The 20,585-nt window shown below is 38.6% G+C and overlaps 1 protein-coding gene across 1 annotated transcript; it reads left to right on the top strand.

The window, feature by feature from the left end:
* The first annotated feature begins 6,028 nt into the window (after positions 1 to 6,028).
* On the top strand, positions 6,029 to 19,976 carry GALR1 (galanin receptor 1). Its single transcript, XM_032182175.1, has 3 exons — positions 6,029 to 6,718; positions 13,891 to 13,956; positions 17,415 to 19,976. Exons 1-3 carry the CDS (start codon positions 6,029 to 6,031, stop codon positions 17,730 to 17,732), a joined length of 1,074 nt encoding a protein of 357 aa, XP_032038066.1. The 3' UTR covers positions 17,733 to 19,976.
* Positions 19,977 to 20,585: the final 609 nt, after the last annotated feature.

Genomic DNA, 20,585 nt, shown 5'->3' with positions numbered 1-20,585 from the left:
CTTTCACAGTGCTCTACTTGTACTCAGTGAGCCTTGTGAGATGAGAGAGGGGAAGACAATCTCAGCATGATATAGAGCAAACTTCAAATAAACTATAAGTAATAACATCCCCGATGAGCTCTTAGAACAATGAAAAACAGCTTCAGTCTAATAATTTGGGCACTGAATGAAGCCCTATCCCAGAACAAATTAAAATATTGTGCAGCTGTGCCTAAATCAATAAGCACCAACTCAGGTAGTTACCAGAATCAATAAAGAAGAAAAGTCTGGCTCCAACAAAATCAACTGTAAGCTTCCTTCACTCGCTGCAATAAAAACTCTCACTAATTACCTGAAAATAAAAACAGTTTCTCTTCTATCAGAAAAACAATGAAAGCTGGAAAAAGGATTTGGCAAAATTCGCTGACAGCAGCACTGACACCTGGCTTCTGTAAGAACTTTAGTTAAGATCTATGGCAACTATGAACTGTTTTTTCTACATTTAATTTTTCATGATGATCTCTATGTTTTGATGTCCTTTCCTTGAATTCTGACATGGCCAAAGTCATAACAGTAGTAAGGTGATGGGCAGCAAACATAACACACACACACAAAAACAAACAAACAAACAAACAAACAAAAAAAACCCCTTCTAGTCATTCCTAGCACTTTGTAACTGAAATTAATTTTGTCAGGCTATAAGACAGGAAACATGTTTTATATGCATTCAGGATATGTTGGTAAACGTAATCATAATTTTAATGGAGACCAGTGAGTCTTCCTTTGGGCTCCCTCTTCCTGCCTCACAGGACAGATGACAGTCTGACACATAGAATGAACAGAAATAGTGAAGATTCTCAGCAGAAAACAAAACAAACAAACAAAAAAACTGTTTTTCTCCACTGCACCTGCACAAGACTCTTGCATAATTGTAGAAGTATAGTTGTAGTGTTTTTCTGGAAACCATAAAGCTCTGCTTACACAGGCATCCATATAACAAGCTTTCAATATCCCAGGGGCAATCAAAATCACATAATGTACACACTTTTTGTGACAAGGTACCTGGTGAAAAAAGGCAATTCCCTCCTATTATTTTTCTGGAAGAGTTGTGTTTGGAGCTATCTCCAGGCTTCTCAGCAATGCAGGCAAATTGGATTTTCCTTCCCCTGAGGAAGAGCCTGGGTTCAAGGCAAGGCCAGGCTGTGGCTGTCACACAAGACCTTTCTGAGGGGCTGCTGAGAGCCTGAGAAAACCAAGGATGCTGCTGCTGCTGGCTGTGGGATGAATGGGAGGTAAGGGGTGCTGCTGGGAAGGGCTCCTCTCCCACTTCATGGAGACAGTCTAAAAAAAACCCTTGTCCATATTTGCCATAGATCTTAACTAAAGTTCTCACAGAAGCAAGGTGTCAGTGCTGCAGCCAGTGATTTTTTTTTTTTTTTTTTTTTTTTTTTTTTTTCTTGTTGTCTCCCATCTACTCCCCACTGGCTGCTGTGCCCTAAGCGCATCCATTTTCTCTCTGCCCAAAAAACAGCCATGGTGTCCAAGGTCTCTGGGAACACCGACTTTTTTATTGATGTAGACCTGTTCACAGCTTTTGGCAACTGCTTGCTTTGCCTATGCCTAGAGCTGACCCTGAACAAAGCAGCCTATAGAATGCTGGTTGTGCTACCAGCAACACCCAGCTGTTTCAGAGGCTAGTTGAAGCTGATATTTAATAATGGGAATAGAGAATCAGAAGAACACAATTCAGCACAAACTCCGTGATTGAATGGCAATGTCTCGGATGAGATGGGGCAGATGTTTATTTCTCTCTAAATGTCAGCAAGAAGCAATAAACTTCAGTTTATTAGTGACACATCTCCACTATGGAAATTTAAATGAATTGATATCTGTGACCTCAGGTTTACATTATTCCCAAGAATATAGATAGAAGGCAAGTTAATGACTATAAATACTCTACTTATTCCATCTAATAACTTTATAGCAGGTGAATCAAAGGCAATTTTTAAATCATGAACTTTGGTTTAGCTTTTGAATGATATTTAAAGTTCACAACTGTCTTTAAAATGTGAATTTCTACTTGAGGAACTTTAGCAAAAAGAAATAATGGAGTACAGTTGGGGTGTCTTCTGCCTGAGCATGTTTCATAAATTTAAAAAAAAAAAAAAGTCAGTCTTGAAAATCGTCCTACTTTCAGCCTTGTGTTTTATAATCAAAATGTGGAATAAAATAGAATGGAGTGGAATGGAATGGAATGGAATAGGATAGAATAATTCAATTGGAAGGGACCTACAAAGACCATCGAGGCCAACTGCCTGACCGCTTCAGGGCTAACCAAAAGTTGAAGCATATGACTGAGGGCATTACCCAAACACTCCTTGAACACTGCCGGGTACAGGGCACCCACCAGCTCGTTAGGAAGGCTGTTGCAGTGCCTGAGCAACCTCAGGGCACAGATACAGCTCCCAACACCCAACCTGACCCTCCCCTCACACAGCTCTGTGCCCTTCCCCTGCATCCTGCTCTCAGATCCCAGGGCAGAGACCAGCACATCCTCTGCGCTTCCCCTCCTCAGGATGTCACAGAGAGTGGTGAGGCCACCCCTCAGCCTACTCTTCTCCAGGACAACACAGGTGTCCCCAGCCTCTCCTCACAGGACAGGCCTTCCAGCACTGTTACCAGCTTTGGTGCCCTCCTCTGGGTGCTTCTAAGCACTTTAACATCCTTCTTATATTTTGGAGCCCAGATCTACACACAGTACTCAAGGTGAGGCCGCACCAACGCTAAATACAGCAGGAGAATCACCTCTTTTGACAGTCTGGCTGTGCTGTGTTTAATGCACCATAAAACATGGTTTGCTCTATTGGCTGCCAGGGCATGCTGATGGCTCATATTTTCAAATATAAATACATTTTTGTGAAAATATTGTGATTATATGCTTTATTATATATATACATTACATAGTAACAAGGCCTAGTGGTAATGAATGTTTTAAATCAATTTGTCAGACAGTTAAATAATCAGTTCTCTTTCCTGAGATTAAAAATTAGGAGTGTAATTCGAATATTTGTATCAATGGAACCATATGAAAATCAATGTACCCAAACCAACCACTGAAGTGAGAAAAAAAGACATTTTTGCGGTGTTTTCTTTGAGTAATACCTTCCTCATTATGCCACTAGGGTAAACATGTAAGGCTGGACTTAAGAGGGTGCTTGGGTTCCCAGCTCCTTTATAGATTTCTTGCACCATTGATTGCTATGGAAAGTTGTTGAGTCAAAATACTTTGTTGGAGGTGAGTAGTAATGCCTGACAAAGACTGGGCCCTGTCCAGTAACAGAAGAAAATGGCATTTAATTTCCTGTTATCTGCTCAACACTTATAGCTTTGCTCTATTTAAAGTTCGTGAGCTAGTCTATGCATGAGGCACATACTTAAGAGATCTCCTTTGTGAAGAGATGGAATTTATTTTCCTGAAATATGATGTAAGTTTTGTACTGACTTTTTTTTTTTTTTTCTATTTGTCCACATAATTTACATATTTAGTTATATGATTATTTGTACTGACTTTATAAGAACTTTCCCTTTGGAACTCTCTGTTCTAGGAAAATTTTAGCTGTTTACTCAGTCTAGATAATAAGAACAGTGGATTAAAATGTCAACACCTGTTTGTTTACACCAGTTTTAACAGGAATCATGAGTGCTGTCAAACTGTGAACTTTCCTTTACTGGTATAAAAGTTTAAGCCTGTGGGTCTGTCAGCTTCCTTTCCTATGACAGAAAAGCTACTATATCATTGTGTTCTCTGTTGGTTGTTTGTTTGTTTTCCCTAATGCTCAGCTGACTTATAAGTACTATATATGTTACACTATATGCATAACAGACAAACAAAGCTTGAGCTGCAACACTGGCAATGCAACAGATGAGGAACTAATAGAGACAACACTTCCATACAGACCACTGACAGGATTTTCAAGTTGCTTTCCCTTAAAACTGATTTTGTTTCTGTAGCCACTTTTCTGGCTTATTTGTCTGTACAACCACCTAATATTCTTTGGTCACCTTTCAGACTATGCTATTCAAATGAACATATTTCTCAAAAAAATAGAGGCATGAGCAATGAGGACTAATAACATATTTCAAATGGAGAGTTGTTATTAATGCAATGTTAGCATTGGCTTCAGCAACATGAGACTTTCACACCTGACATGCTAGAAAAGAGTGATGTCTGACAACAAGACATGATTCAAAAACAAAACATCAGCTTCCTATATCTCATCTTATAAAGGAATTCATTGTGGTAAACACAGGCATCAGCAACACTAAGAAAATCTGTGGAGTCATCTATTCATTTTCACAATCTTCTTGGAGTACTTCCGAAAAGTCCACAGTATCTGATATACTCTAAAAATGTTTAACAATGTCTGTTCTCAAATCTAGTTTAACAGTAATCAAACACGTCAACATAATGATAAGGTATGCACATAGGGGAAAAAAAAAAGTCCTCAAATCTCTTAGGAGAAACACTGGTTTATTTTTACTTAATATATCTGTAACTTATAAACTGAGTCATGATGGATATAGGAAGCAGTTCAACCTAAATCAAAGTTTCTTAAATCTATAGAAACTGAATTGTGCTCTCTGAATACATTTTGCTTTGGATGTAATGGACCAGATGATAAGTAGGTTTAATTCAAGTCTAGATCTGCAAAGTCAATAGCTCTACACCATAAGTAACAAAAGGAAAGGCAGAAAGACTGTAAAATGTAAAATTGTAGATTGCAAAGGAGCAAACAGAAGCTTGTTGCTTTAAAAAGCACATCTGAACAGTTCTCTTTGACCCTACTGCTTCCACATAAAAACTGCTGCAAAGTAGCATCAAGCTCTTGAGTAAATAGGATATGTAAGGGAGGCTATCTGAAGAAAGCCACAGCTCTCCCAGCTTTTACCTTCAACAGTGTGCAGTATTAACACTGATGGAGGGGATTTTTAACAACAGTAAAGATGATCCCTTGAGAAGAGAGATAAAACAGTACCATCGGATGTAACTCGACAGTTGAAAACAAATGTTTTAAAAACTCTCAAGAAAACCTGTCTCAGTGACAAGGTGTGTGTGTGTGTATGTGCATATTTACAAGACCTCACGCCCAGTTTATGAAGGAGTTTTTGTCCATCTCTGAAGAAAATTACTTTTTAGTTGCTCTAATTTTGGCAGCTTGAAGAATTCCCTGCAGCTGCCCGGCTCTGAGTTTATTGCTAACAAGACACATAGCAGAGCAGTGGTGAAATTTGGAAACACGTTCTTCGTGATGCTAATGTGAAAAGTGGCCAAACTCTCTATTTCGTTTTTTTTTTCTTTCCTTCTTGGATGGAGTTACAGCCACTTTTCATCCTGCGAACTACCGCCTATGACAGAATATTTAATAGCAGCCTGCGAGGGAGGTGAAAACAGCGAGACCAGGCAGTGTTTGGCCCGGACCAACTCTTCGTGTCCTCCAGCTGCTGGAGGTTCATGCAGGCGCCTCCACACACGTCCTCTGGAGCGGCTTTGCAGCAGCCACCTGCCAGCGCGCTGCCTCCCGAGCCTCCCAAACCCGAACCCAAAAAGCAGCGAGAAGTTTCTCGAGGTGGGCTCCGCTCCCCGACAGCCACGGCGGGGGGCTTGCGGCTGCGATTAAGAAGCTAAACCGAGGAAGAAAAGCCAACCCCCTTTCCTCCACTCCCCCCTCCACGCCCTGCGCTCCGTCCCCGAGCCGGCGGCCTCCCATCGCGGCGAGGCGCGGAGGCTCCGCCGCCCCCCGGGGCGGGCCCGGGAGCATCTGGGGGGGCTCCGGGGGAGCCTTCGGAGCTGCCTCCCCCAGCGGCGGAGCGGCGCGGAGCGGAGCGGAGAGGAGAGGAGGCGGCGGCGCCTTCCTCCTCCTCGCCTCCCTCCTCTGCCTCCTCCCCTCCAGCCCTGCCCGGAGCTTGCGGGGAGGGGGGAGAGGGGCCGGGGGGGGCTTCGCCTCCGCCTTCAGCCCGAGGAAACTTTGGCCGGGGGGAACGGGGGAGGATGGAGGCCGGGGAGCCCTTCAACCAGTCGCGAGCTGGGGCAGAGCCGCCCCGCGGGGACTTGAACCTCTCCGGGCTGCCGGAGGCGGGGGGGAAGCCCCTTTTCGGCATCGGCATTGAGAACTTCATCACCTTGATCATCTTCTTCTTGATCTTCGCCCTGGGGGTGCTGGGCAACTCTCTGGTGATCACGGTGCTGGCTCGGAGCAAGCCAGGCAAGCGGCGCAGCACCACCAACATCTTCATCCTCAACCTGAGCATCGCCGACCTGGCCTACCTGCTCTTCTGCATCCCCTTTCAGTCCACGGTCTACGTGCTGCCCACCTGGGTGCTGGGCGCCTTCATCTGCAAGTTCACCCATTACTTCTTCACTGTCTCCATGCTGGTGAGCATCTTCACGCTCTCAGCCATGTCCGTGGACCGCTACGTGGCCATCGTGCACTCCCGCCGCTCCTCAACCTTGCGTGTCTCCCGCAACGCACTGATGGGCGTTGGGCTCATCTGGGCACTCTCCTTTGCCATGGCCTCGCCCGTGGCTCACCACCAGCGCCTCATCCACAGTGAGAAGAGCAACCAGACCTTTTGCTGGGAGCACTGGCCCAACCCACGCCACAAGAAGGTCTATGTGGTCTGCACATTCATCTTCGGCTATCTGCTTCCACTGCTGCTCATCTCGTTCTGCTATGCCAAGGTGGGGCAAGGCAGGTAGTGGTGGAGGGCATATGGAAGGAGTGGGGGGGTGACCATGGTGGTTTTTGTCCATGAGCCTGAGGGACATCTCTGGAAACATGCAGGGACATGGCACTGGTGGGAGCCAGCAGTGTTAGGAGGTGATGGGGCAGGGGTGTTTGCAGTGCAGAAGGAGGGGGCAGGTTTTATAGCTGAGGGATGGGGGGGGACAAGGTATGACATGGAAAGGTCAGGGATTGCATGGGGTGTGGGACAGGTGGGGGGTGTTGTTCCTTTAATTAGAGGGACCCCTTTGCCAGACGTCCTCCTTGCAAAGTGTTGAGAAACCTCAGAAGCTTTCTCTGTGAACATAACTCTCCTCTTTCCTTGCAGTACTGTATGAGGAGTTTAACTCAAGCCATGTGCAACCAAGCAACAAGTTGTTCAGGCTTCAAACACAGCATTTCAGTTCCTTAAAGTACAGCGTGCTGACAAAATATGACACAAGCCTGTCAATCTGATCTGATCTGATTAATACTTGATAAGAGCAAAAGGCTCATCATGTTGCCTGGTCATTCTGAGCCTGGTCTTGCCCCCATTGAAGCGAATGGGAGGTTTACCTCTGAATTCAGCATGGGCAGGTACTAGAAAGCAGTGACTGAGGACCTGGGTAGGAAAAAGCAGCTAGTAAGGTTGCCTGAATAGAGGTGCTTAAAGGCTTTCTGCTGAGGCAACAGTGATGTTTTTCTACAAATGTTAATTGCAGCCTTCAGTGTAGCATCCACTGCTCTCTGACAAGATCCGGAGCACAGGCTGTAACCTTCTGGGCTGCACAGAGATCCTCCCAGATCCTCCTGTTTCTGTGACAGCAATCTCCAGTCCAGATTTATCCTTGGGCAATAATTTGTGTTCACGAGGATAGGTTTGCTCTTGCAGATAAGGACTGCTTAGGTATTGAGAAGTGACTTTAATTAGCAAACTGGATAGTTAAAGTTAATGTATTTAATGTGAACAAATAATTTTATGTTCTGTTCAGCTGTATGTGTTATATAAATTATGTCAGTTTAATTGTGGAAGTGCTGGAATGGCATTTAACTTTGCTAAAACTTTGAGTTATGCAGAACTCGAAGGACTTTTTCACTACAAACAGTAGTTTAGAAGCAAAGTCCAACCCAGCAAAGGGAGAAGAAAATGCATGTTTTCATGCATAAATTGAATTCTGCTTTCCCTCAGTAAATACACTGGCATCTCTTCTGCAGTGGTGAATGTGACTGAGCTGTGAGAGGGAAGAAACCTGTTGTTGCCTTAGATCATTGGAGCTATAAGAAAATAATGAATATTACAGGGAGACTATTACTGAATGTGTGTAGAGGAAGCTTTCCAGCCATTAAAAATTCTTTTATTTTCAAAAGCCAAAGTGTCTTCAATTTCAGCATAGATTACCAGCCTTCAAAATATAATTATGTGACTGAAAATTGAAAGCAAATTTTTAAAAATTAAGACAGACTTGCATATCATAGAAAAATAAATAAATAAATAATAGAAAAGGAAATCTAAGCATACTAAGCAGAACACACCATGCTACAAAGCACTTATACTAAAGTAAGTATCTCAGTATCAATATGAATATGTGTAACTAAAAAACAACAAACCTGTGTGAAATACATGCCTAGAACGAGTTAATAAAAACAAGGCAATTCCAAGTTACAACTAAAATCTTGCGCTCTGATTGCTGCCAGGCTGAGATCTCACCCTTGCCTGGTCTGAGGATTTATGTGTTTTGAGCCTGAATATACAATCCTACTTGCCACAGCGCCAAGCTGGAGGATCCAACATAAAAGGATGAACTCTAGGAGATACTTTGTATTCCCACCAGTGTCAATAAAGCTGAAAAATGCCTTGATTCATAAGAGGCTATATTGAAGGTGTTTGCACCCTGCAGCATAAAGGCTTATTCTTGCCCCCATTTCAGAACCACTGACACATCTCCAACTGGAATATTGTGGGGCACATGGGGTAGAGAGAGGGAGAAATTAAGAATGATAAAAGTTGAAAATCAGAGCTAAGTCTTACATTTGTCAAAGTCACTGCTGCTCTCCCGGATGTCCATCAAAGCGATTGCTGTGAGCTCTTACTGATGTCACTAAAATGCTCTGAAGTACAACCAATATGTTAGCTTCTCAATGCATGCATGGTTAGAGGATAGCTGCTGTGTAAGAGTCTCAGAAGTATTACAAATCTAAACACATTAGTTTCTTATGGACTTCCCTAGTTTTCATGAACTGTGAATCAGCTAAATAATGCAATTTTCTGATACAGTAGATTAAGACAAAGGAGATGCATTTCTCTATTTGAATATATTGCCTTTTCCAGGCTCCTTTAAGACATTTCTGTTTCATTTCTAAGCAAATTGCAATTGAACTTTCAGTTTTGAAAGTCTCATTTTTTAGGCTCTCTAAGGGGGATTGAGTTCTTTTCCTCTCTCAGTCTCTCTTAAATTATGTTAGGAGAGATTCATTTTCAGGGGGTGTTGTTCCCAGTGGAGAGCAATACTGTTGCAAACTACAGAAGTGCTTAAATAACAGTATATGCCACAAAATCAGAACTGGCAATCTCACATAATACATTCTTAAGGCAGAGACCATGCTCTGTCATATGTGTACAGCTCTGCTTTTCCTCTCTCCCACAAAAACCTTTGTGCCATTTTTAATTAAATGTGGAACAGAAGTGAATATAGGAGAGAGAGTGAGAAGGAATGATATTTCTCTAGTTTTGTGACAACAGCAGCCAATGCAGAAGATGAAGAGGCTCAATCTTCTCTGTCCTTTAAGGACAGCCAGTTTGCACTCAGCTGTTGAACACCAGACAGCCCACATGGGGAAGAGATCTTGGGTAGTGCTTGCTCATGGAGAACGCTCAGCTTTTTGGGATCACACAGTCAAGAAATCACAAATCCTTAGGAAGCCAGCTGTAATTGGCTCCAGACAGCTCACAGAACTACTCTTTAAAGGAGCTTACTACTGCAGCCAGAGGAGTGGTGATTATGTAGTTATTAGCTGAGTTATAGCACTGCATACTTATAGACAGCCTGTATTCTTTTTTTATAGCTTAGAGTATTACTTGGCATATTATTGGTTACAGATGTTTAGTATGTGTTTCGTAACATGAATATGTTTGCTCACTAATGTGCTCTTAAATGGCAAAACGATAACTGATGCACAGTGATCTTCTACCAATTGACATCCGTCACGGTAGTGCAATGTGAAAACTGATTTTGGGTGCCTCTGCTTCTGAGTACCTAGCTATAAGGCTTCAGTCCTTGAACATCAGACCTCTTTCAAGCCTCTAGGTTGGTCACCTAAAATCATTAACAAACTTTTCCTTTTATAGAGGTATAATGTTAAAAGCTACTTTTTAATTTATTTCTTGCCTGAAGAATGTTTCCATTATTATCTATCATTCTGAACATTCTGAATTCATGAAAGTCATGTATGATTTACAGGGTTGGTTAAAAATAAGCCATAAAAAATAGGAGTCAAGATAATATGCAAACTTACATGGTTCTTGGCATAAGACTATATCTTAGATATATATCTTATATATATATTATGTCTTATATATATCTTAGGTATATATCTTATATATCTTAAATATATAAATATATATTTATATATATAAATATATATATTTATATATCTTAAATATATATAATATAAATATATATCTTATATATCTTAAATTTTGCTGAGCAGAGAGGGAAAACTTTATTGGAGAAGGCTAAACTACACTGAAAAGAGAAATAAAGGATATGACATGTTAGTGACATACTATTAAATGAAAGAGGGTGAAGGATCTGTTGTCACAATAAAAGTAGCAGCATTACTTCAAAAAGTGGATTGCAGTCAAAGGCACTTGAATTTAAATCGGGTTCATATTATAAAATATGGTTCAGAATGTAATGCTCACATTATGGCTCTGTTAAACAAGCAGTTCACTCTTATTAGATAATGACCTTGGGCTGGCTTTCCTGCAGCATGATTTTAAATGGATAAACTAACAAATAAGGAAGGTGTAGGCAGTGGAATGATTGCTTACAGCCAGACAAGAAACATGCTTTGAAGCAGTGCAGGCTTCAAACTTTTATATTGTTTGGCAGACCTGTTTGAACAAGCATAGATAATTTTGGCTATTTTTTCCCTTCCCTATTGGAAAATCCCTTTTCCAGCTTCATTTCATCATCATCCCTTAGACTGTACTCTCAAGCCATCTGAAGATAGTCTCTGAAACAGCTGAGAGCAAAATGAAATAGTCTGAGGGCGAAAGCAAGGGCCTCCCAAATGCTGTTGTGGTGGTTTTGGTACTACGGTCTAGACCAGCCTGGAAATTCTATTCTCATAATCCTGCAAGACTCCTTACACCCTCTGGTACAACATCATATCTCTCATCCCCCAGAACCCCATCCTCATCTCCAGAACACAGGAAAGCTATTCCCTCCTCAAAAGCCAAACATGATTGCTGGTCAACAGGTACACAAAAGCTGGAGTTAGCAGTTTCATGTAAAGAGCTAATTTTTCCACAGGGCTGATTTTATTTGAAATGTAACATCTGATTAGAACAGGTTGTGACTTATTTATTTATTTATTCCAGCAAGGCTCATATTTTATTCTGTGAGTTAAATATGCGTGTGTAAATGCATTAGTGGGTATTTTGAAGAACACTTTCTTTAGAAGAATAACTTGAGACAAAATGAAAGGAATGTAAGAATTATTATTCATTCAGGTGAAGTGACAGTGGCTGTAAGAGGAACAATTGATTATTCCTTGGCCCAAAGAAGAGAGTTTTTAAAGGGCAGTGAGGAGTGGTGTCTTTGATTTGCCTTGTAGTGTTTGTGCATAAACATGGTTCTTAATATCCCTCTACAGCTTTCTGTGTAGGTCTCTGAGTACTGTTCCACGGCTGTTGATAGGTAATTAAATTCTGCCTATTTCTCTTGCTGCTGGTTTGCATACCATCTGGTACACTACCACACAGAGCCAGCATGTTTTCACTGCAGAGGCTGCACATCCTTATTTCATGACATACATACATAATCCGAAATAGGGAAACTTGAGAAGGATTAATTGGGAGGTTATCACCTAAATCTTCAACATCCCAAAATATTCAATAATGTCTTTGTTTACTGCATCTTTCTTTGGAACAGAGAAAGATGCAATGCAAAAGCTTGTATTACAAGGTTCAGAACAAAAGAAAAAGAAAGTTTATATACTTAAAAGAAGATTTTGCAGTACTAAGTTTTGGGAAGAGTCTGTCAAGCTTTAGCGTTAGATTCTGAGTGAAAATCACAGTTTAGTAAAGTATCAAGGTGACAGGAGACAGGATTTGCAAAGGTCCAGTAGAAAAAGTTCATCTATTTAAGTTATGGGAAGGGGGGCAATAATTTAAGCAAAAGTGATGGGAAGTGAACTTTGCTGTATTTCTCCCATGCTCTTTTGTTTTTACAACCACAGACTAAACAATTCAGCTGTGCTGTACATGGTGACTGCAGGCAAATAAAGAATGTGTGAGCCTGGGGGACACATCTCTGCTCCTGTGCTGCATCTCAGGGGCTCTTCTATGCTTTTCTGTTTGTTTTCTTCATCCTGGAGAAGGAAGAACAGCTGGGATCCAGCCAAAGCCAGAGCTTCTCAGAGAAAACCCATTTGTTTTTTTTTCCTGCCTTCCTGGGGCTCAGGTTAGCCTGGTGGCAGCCAGACTGGCATTTCAGAGTAGGGAAAGTGCACAGGGCTGACACACAAACACATTTGTATACAGATAAGCAAAACTGCATTTCAGATGTTATGTCACAATTTTATTTATTTATTTATATATTTTTGCAGTTTGCTGATAGATAAGAGCAGACTTTTAAAAAATGGAATCCACTGGTGATCTGTGGTTACTCACAAATATTATCCTATTTGTCTTAGCTCATTCTGTATGTTTGTAAGACTTAAATGCCACAGTGGTATCAAATCGCTGTGTCATCTTCTCTGGTTGTCCTGTCCTGGTAGTGGTTAGCCATGCATCCCAAAGAAATCAGAGAAAACAGAGAATTTATACTCTTTCAAGAAACCTCAAAAAACCTCCTTAGAAACCCTCACGTACAGTATTATATTCCTTCAAAAGGTCTTTTTAATGCATACTTTAACTCTGGATGATCTTATCTGTTTAATTGTTCTCAGTTAATCTTAGAGCTATGTAAATTCTAACCCCAAGATCATCATCATCTAACTGAGCTCTTCACTCTGAATTTTTGCAAAAAGATACACACACACACACACTTACCATATTATAATTAAACTGTGGAGTTTAATTAAGTATTTCCCTTTCTTGATTCTGTGTGATTTACTACTGGTTAAATATATGCAGGTGAAGAGCATATTCCCTGCCTCCCCACATACCTATAAATCATGCTATATGAATATATTAAACTCAGTTAACAAAGACTACAGAAAAAGGGCATGCTTCACTATGCATCCACTATCCAAAACCTTATGTGAAAATCATTACATTTATGTTAAAATTTGGACCATATGCTTGGTTGATATATCATTTTGAGACATAGTGAAAAAATATCTGTGAAAGGTATATGACAAGTGTCATCAAATTGTACATAAAGGTCGTATCTCATGTGAGATACATCTTATTATAAATTATTTGTAAAAAGCTTAGTCTTTTTGGAAGATCAAATAGTGCCAACATGCTGATTATATTAACCAAACATCCATCTGAAGAAAGCAAATTATGCAGGTGACTCAGAAAAGCTCTGACTCAAAACATACACTTTTTATGTTACATGCAGTAAAGGTCATTCTAAATTAACAAGCATTGACATTTTTATGAAAGAAGAATGATTGCTAATTCTTGTTACAGGATAGGTTTCAATTTATTGCCTTGTTCAATCATAATGTGTATTTGTTATGTAATACATCTGTATTTTGATACTAGAATTCAGCTGTGATGTGCTTTGTATTTGTTGATTCACAAAGACACAGATATACAATTCCTTTAGATTTTATACCATGCTCTTCTTAAATGTGTAAATTGTATCATTGATGTTTGTAAGCAATTCATGCAGTACTGGAGATTATACTCTAAAAACAATGTTTTTGAATTTTAGAAAATGGTGAAATACAAGATGCAAATTAATCTTTTCAGGTCCTTAATCATCTGCATAAAAAGTTGAGAAACATGTCAAAGAAGTCAGAAGCATCCAAGAAAAAGGTAGATTTCTTTCATTAACAATTCCTATTTGTTTATATTTTAGTTTTATGGGTAAGATAGTTTGGTATTCTATTGCTTGTTGCCAAAGCCATAATTGAGAGGAGGATTTGAAATGAAGTATTTAATGACATATTCAGTCTCGCATTGAACTCAGCAGGATGGGAATCTTCTTTGATCTGTGTTTTCTACCATAGTGGGTCAAGCCATTACGTGAGATCTTTGTATTTTGAACATGGGAGCATCTGAAATTTAGATATGGAGAGACCACCTCTCTATAATGTAAATGTTTCTTTTGCCTTACCAGCCTTTTTTTCTACCTTGTAAATATTTTATTTTTTCTTAAACTAGCTGATTTCTTTTAATGAAGAACTCCTAGCTTGTATGATGGGACTTGCAACTGAGATTAATTGTACTTCCTGATAGAAGGCTAAAAATAAACTTAAATTATTTTATGATTTTCCATAAAACATTTTTTTCTTTTAAGTTCAAGACTTCAGTTATATACTGGCTACCAGTAAAATTGTGAAGGGTCTTTAAAGCAGAATATTAGCTTTGCAATTTACAGCAATATTTGAAAGATGTGTTCATGTAGAGAATTTGACAGATAATATAATATGGTTCTGATTTTTGAGCAGATTTGACCACAGTAATCATTTGACTAACTTCTCAGTTTATGAATGTGGAGTCAGAAAAAACCCTTAGGCTACAGCTCTTCATTTGATCTGATCACTATTACCATATGGGCATGCAGACTATCTGCAATGTAGATGAGATATACATGGGCTCAACAGGGAATAAATAATCTATTATTTATGCACTCTCTGTGTTAAAAAAAAATAATAAAAAATTATAATCTTGTCATAGATTTTAATTTCTAGAATTGAAAATATTACATCCCTGATTCTGTAGAACACTTAACATAAATATTTTGCACTTGCTCTCATCAAGGCCAAAGGTGTAGTTTTCAAAAGCGTTCTCTGTGTTGCCAACTCTATTCTCATGTACATTATTCTCAAACTGGAAATATCTGTGCATTTCCTCTAAGGACTAGCTCTTGACATTTCAAATAAAAATCAGATCTAGCTATGAACTTGCTTTCATAGTTTGAGGCATTGCAGGTAAGTCCAAGACTGCCTGGGCACCTCAGGGTTCAGTGAGCAAAGGGCAAATAAAAAGAAGCATAAAACTAAGATTTTTATTTATTTTTTTTTTTTTTACTTAGAATTTTCTGATCCTAAGGCCATAACTCACTTTTTCAAAGCAACTCTGTTTTCATTAGTATTTTTTATCTATCTGGTTACTGTGTGTTCTTCTGCTGCTATTTTGTTAACAAGAATGCATTTCAGACCCAGTTCTACATTTCTAGCTTTATTCACAGCTTTATAAAATTTTAGTAGTAGAATCTTAAAATTAATTTGTCTTGTGTCTGGAAAAAAAAAAAAAAAAAAAAAAAAAAAGTTATTTTAAATTATGAAAGTGCCTAAATGCTATTCTTTGTGCTGTTTGGTCACAAAGCAGCAATATTAGCATCATTCATTTCAGGCAGTTTTTATTTGCTAATGAGGAACCGTAAGCAAGATCCCATTAGGTAAAAAAGAGCTGCCCTTTAGTGTTACCTTGGTTGCAAATTATAGTCATAGTGGAAAGGTAAGCTCTGAAGTGAAGCTTAGGAGGAATAATGGTAAAAAACAGAAGTTGTGAGGATCCATTATGCAGAGCTACTTATGCTGCTGATATGAAATACCTTAAGTACAATAGTTACAAGAGACACATGGTCAACCTCAGCTTTCAGTGTATACAGTATTAAGAGTCAGTGATTTTCCTGGTGCCAGGCTTCTTGTTGTTGTTGTTTGTTCATCTTAATTTTGAAAAAAAAAATGTAGTAATACACATTTTAAGAAGTAACTGTGCATGCAATATCCAGACAGTGTTTTCAGCCAGAATATTAATGCATTAAATGGATCAGAGCATGAACTGTTCTTTATTTATACTTCCTTGTTAGCATAAGGAAGACTACTTTCCTGATGACAGCTGAAAGAGAAAATATTTGTGTGGCTGTTTTAGCATCAACTGACTTAAAATAAATAGGGCTAAATATAAAAAAAGGTTGTGAAGACATTTGAACCCTTGAGACTAAAATTATATTTTCAACAGGTATGTCCTTTGGTTTCTGTTGTGAGATTTTGCTAACCAGCCATATATCTCCCATAGATTATTTCAGCCTGTTGCCACAGAAATTAAGATTTTCCCTGCAACTTTCTGTAAGTTAAGTCACATGGTGATTATTTAGGTCAAAGAATTAGTACCAAGCATTAATCAATTCAAGAAAGTATAGACTAGGGTCAATAAATTAGCAAAAAATCCAGGAGGATTGTCTGTGCTGCAGTATATATCACATTGTGGGTTAGTTTGGCTTGTGAAGAAGAGCTGAAGTTGTCTGCAGAATTATGAAATGTGAATAGAGTAATTATAATGACCAATAACATAATATGCTTTAGCATTGCCATTAGGCTTTTATCGGGAAAGTGGCACTTGTTAGAGCCATACATGTATTATTTTTTTCAGCAACTGCAAAGCAATAACAGCTGATTCTGAAGTAAGCAAAAGGTAAAGAAAACATTAACAATCAAACTCCTTTGTGCCTTGGAAAAATACTTGCAACACCTGAAATGTCTATAATGACTGATACTGTGGCTGTCAGAAGGGATCTAAGGAGCTTTATATCTCTTTCTTGTGAAAATACTGAAAGATGAGGCAGCACCAAGGATATTTTGCTCCTTGTGTTCAAAGTACAATTACAGGAACATTCAAGTTCCTTCCTTATTTGTCTTTTTTTTTTTTTTTTTTTTCCTAGTCTCATTCCAGAATGTTGTTGGATGATCCTCACATGGAAATTTTATGTTCAAATGAGAGATTTTCAATATAATTCTGCTCCTCTTTAGATTCTTCAGCAAATGTTTATTCTGACTGCTCTAAGCTCTTTCACTAGCTGCCTTCATGTACAATAGATCTCTTGAAATTTTGGTCAGAAATCCTTGTGCACCCAATTAAAATATAACTTATTAGATCTGGATGAGAGGCCCCAAAGACCTATATTATTATTTTGTTACATCAAGCCTGTATGCACATCAGAAAAGGCTAGGATTTTGTGTAGGAAGTGAGGAACATCATTCCTTATTTTTGAGCAAGGAGATGTATTTCCCTTTTGCTGCAGAATTTTTAAGGCTAGAATTCTTCTTGCATTACTTCAAAATAAAGTCCATATAGGTAATGAGGTTCATTTGATAATAAATATTATTGTTAATAAATATTTAAGAGTGTATTATATTTGTGTGCTTTTTTTTTTTTTTTTTTTTTTTTTTTTTTTTATTATTATATAAACAATGCTTTTAAAGCAGGTTTAAAATTAATTGTATAAGTGCTTATAAGACATCTGTGTTTTCCTTTCCCTGTCTCAGACAGCACAGACTGTGTTGGTGGTGGTAGTGGTTTTTGGCATCTCCTGGCTGCCACATCACGTGATTCATCTCTGGGCTGAATTTGGAGTTTTCCCACTGACTCAAGCTTCATTTATCTTCAGGATAATTGCACACTGCCTGGCTTACAGCAATTCTTCTGTGAACCCGATTATATATGCATTTCTCTCTGAAAATTTTAGGAAGGCCTACAAACAAGTCTTCAAGTGCCAGATAGGTAATGAATCACCTCTGAATGATGCTAAGGAAAATAAGAGCCAGATAGATACACCACCAACTACCAACTGTACACACGTGTGAATTTCAGAACGTCCTGTATGTTGGCTCTTCAGCTGTGTGAACGAGACTTCTAGAAAACAAAGCACAATGAGCTTTATCCTAGCTTTTTCTTGATAAAGCTAATTGCTAATAAGCTATTTAATGTACTGACATTGCATTTGTTGCAAACTTTCATGAAACTGGTATGAAAGAAAACTGAGCTGGTTCTTTGTATCTTAGCTTCACCAAATAAAGCTCCTGGACCTTTAAAAGATACTTCAGAAGAAAAGTTGGTGATATGTCTGCATTCTTATTCATTAAGCGTAAGTTCTATAAACATTCATGTATATATACAAGGATATGTTGACATGGACAAGTCACTGAACTTTCTGACATCTTACTCTGTAGAAGTGAAGAGATGGCTGAATTCTAACTTAGAGATAATAAATACTATGGTACTATGATTTCAGAGAGGAAAACTTTCATTATCTCCATCAGATTGTTTTGACAATGCTTTTTCTCTTTTTAAAGTAAAGATGTGCTATGATGCTGAGTTGAAATAACCCATGTACAACTTGAGATAACTGCTTTAGAGAGGCAATGCTGATTTTATCTGTTCAGCTGTCTTGTTAATGTAAAACACTGAGTGATGATGGACTTTTTAATACTTTGTATGCCTACCTTACTGCATACACAGAACTTTTGTGTACACTATATAAGGTTTTGTTTATGACCTGTATGTAGTTGTATCAAAATGAGGATTTCTCTTAGGGAAGCTTTTCTATAGTTTTTGCATGTGTGTATATGCGTGTGTGCATGTTTTGTTAACTTTGTAGACTTTGAGATGGAGGTACAGTTTTAAATGTGCAGTATCTGTATTAATTTTAAAATACTATGTTTCATAAAGAAATTCCAAGCAATGTTTAAGTGTTTTAAAACAACAATCCATTAAAAGATCTAAGAGGGGTTTGATATCAAGAAACTCTAAAATGGAAAAATTCAGAAGCATGTATTAAAATCAGTACAAAGTGCATAATGTAAATGGCAGAATCTGAAAATTCTTAAATAACACGAGTGATTTTGGCAATTTTATAAATGTTCTTAATATGTCCTAAGCAGTAAGCCTCTAACGAAATAGCAGAAGAGTACTCAGTCCTTTGAGAACATTATTGTTCGCTGGACTATTATATGATTTACCATTTATATTAATGATCCACAGAATCATAGAATAAATCAAGTTGAAAGAACCTCTGGACATCCTTTCAAGGCAGGGCTGCCTTCAGATCTGGATCACTTCCTAGTCTAGGCACGTTTTGTAAATTTCCAGGGATGGCAATTCAACAACTTTTGGTCAACCTGCAACTGGGATTCCCACCTGCAGCTGGGATTTCCCATGATGTAACTTGTGACCATTGCCTTCTGTCCTTTCTCTGTGCAATCCAGAAGAGTCTTCTGTCTAACCAATCACGATGTAATCGAAGATGGCAATTAAATTTTCTCTCAGCCTCCTCAGCACCAACCTGAAAAAATGAGGCTCTCTGTATCTCATCTGTTGTGATCCAGCCCCCTGGCCTTCCACTGTGCTTGCTCCAGCCCAGCCATCCCTCTCACATACTGGGGTGTTTGAAATGGGACAGCATGTTCCAGATATGGTCTCACTAGCACTGAGTAGAGGGTCTAATTGCTTCCCTAGATCCTGTGTTTTTCTGCAGAATTACAGTCAGTCAATCCAAGTCCAAGTTTCAGGACTCTGGATTTGGCTTTGTTGAACTTTATACATTTGATAACTATTATCCTGTTCCTCTGGCTTATTGAGGCTCCTCTGAAAGGAAGCCTTGCCTTTCACTGAATCTAGCAGTTGCCCAGGTTTGGTGTCATCTGCAAACTTGCTGAGCGTTTCCTGTCCCCTGTTCAGGTTTTTGACGAAGATGTTAAACATTGTTGGCAAGATACTCTGTCAGATATTTTTTTCTCCACAAACATGATTAAAAAAAAAAAAAAAAAAAAAGTTTGGAGTGGTGAAAGATAACTATGGGAGAGTCTCTCCAAATCAGTTATGGAGGGTTAGCTGACATGAAAATGTCTATGTTTACATGCAAGTATTATCTGCTTGGAACCAGTAAAATAAAATTAAAGATGTTGAATTAAAAATGACGGAATAATATTGCATACATGATTGTGTCAGTTCCTTCATATGAAGAAACAGTATGATGTTATTGCTAGGAACACAAAATATATGAAATTAATTAATTGGAGAAGAAGGGCTTATCTGTACAGCAAGCTATTTTCTGGGTTAAATTTGAGCTTAGGAAACAGTCTATCACAATTTTACAGTTTCTTTAAGCTTTCAGATTTTTATGTCCTAATTAGATTGTTAAATAACTATCAGTCTTCAGATGAGCTTATAACATAATAGGTGATCCCACAGCTTTGAAAATTATATATTGTTTCCTTTAAAAATTTTGCTTTTTTTTTTCTTTTACTTTAAATAAAAAAAAAATAAAATGCAAATATAAAAATCATATAAGGTTATCATTGTGAGTTTATGGTTTCATCTGGAAAAGTCTTTTTCTTAGTTGTAAATAATTTAAAACACAATTGCTTGATAGTCAGCAATGGGACTTCATCTCTGAAATTTTGAGGATGAGGGAGTGGGGAAGACCAGCAGTAAGAGATACTTTTGAAGCCCTACCTGATTCCTGGTGAGTGTCAGTAAAACTTCCACCTCTCTTCTCAGAGAAACCTTAACAAGCACCTGTCACTCTAAAACTTGGTTTCTTGAATAAAGCACTCTCCTTTTAATCAGTGTCCCTACCATGGCTTTGATGTATTCAGCTGTGACCCAGAGGATGTTAATGTAAAAACAGTGTTAATGTATGCTGTGAACTGCATCTA

This window comes from Aythya fuligula, chromosome 2 (assembly GCF_009819795.1).
Source record: "Aythya fuligula isolate bAytFul2 chromosome 2, bAytFul2.pri, whole genome shotgun sequence".
Lineage (NCBI taxonomy): Eukaryota > Metazoa > Chordata > Aves > Anseriformes > Anatidae > Aythya > Aythya fuligula.
This window is presented reverse-complemented; position numbering and strand designations above follow the sequence as displayed.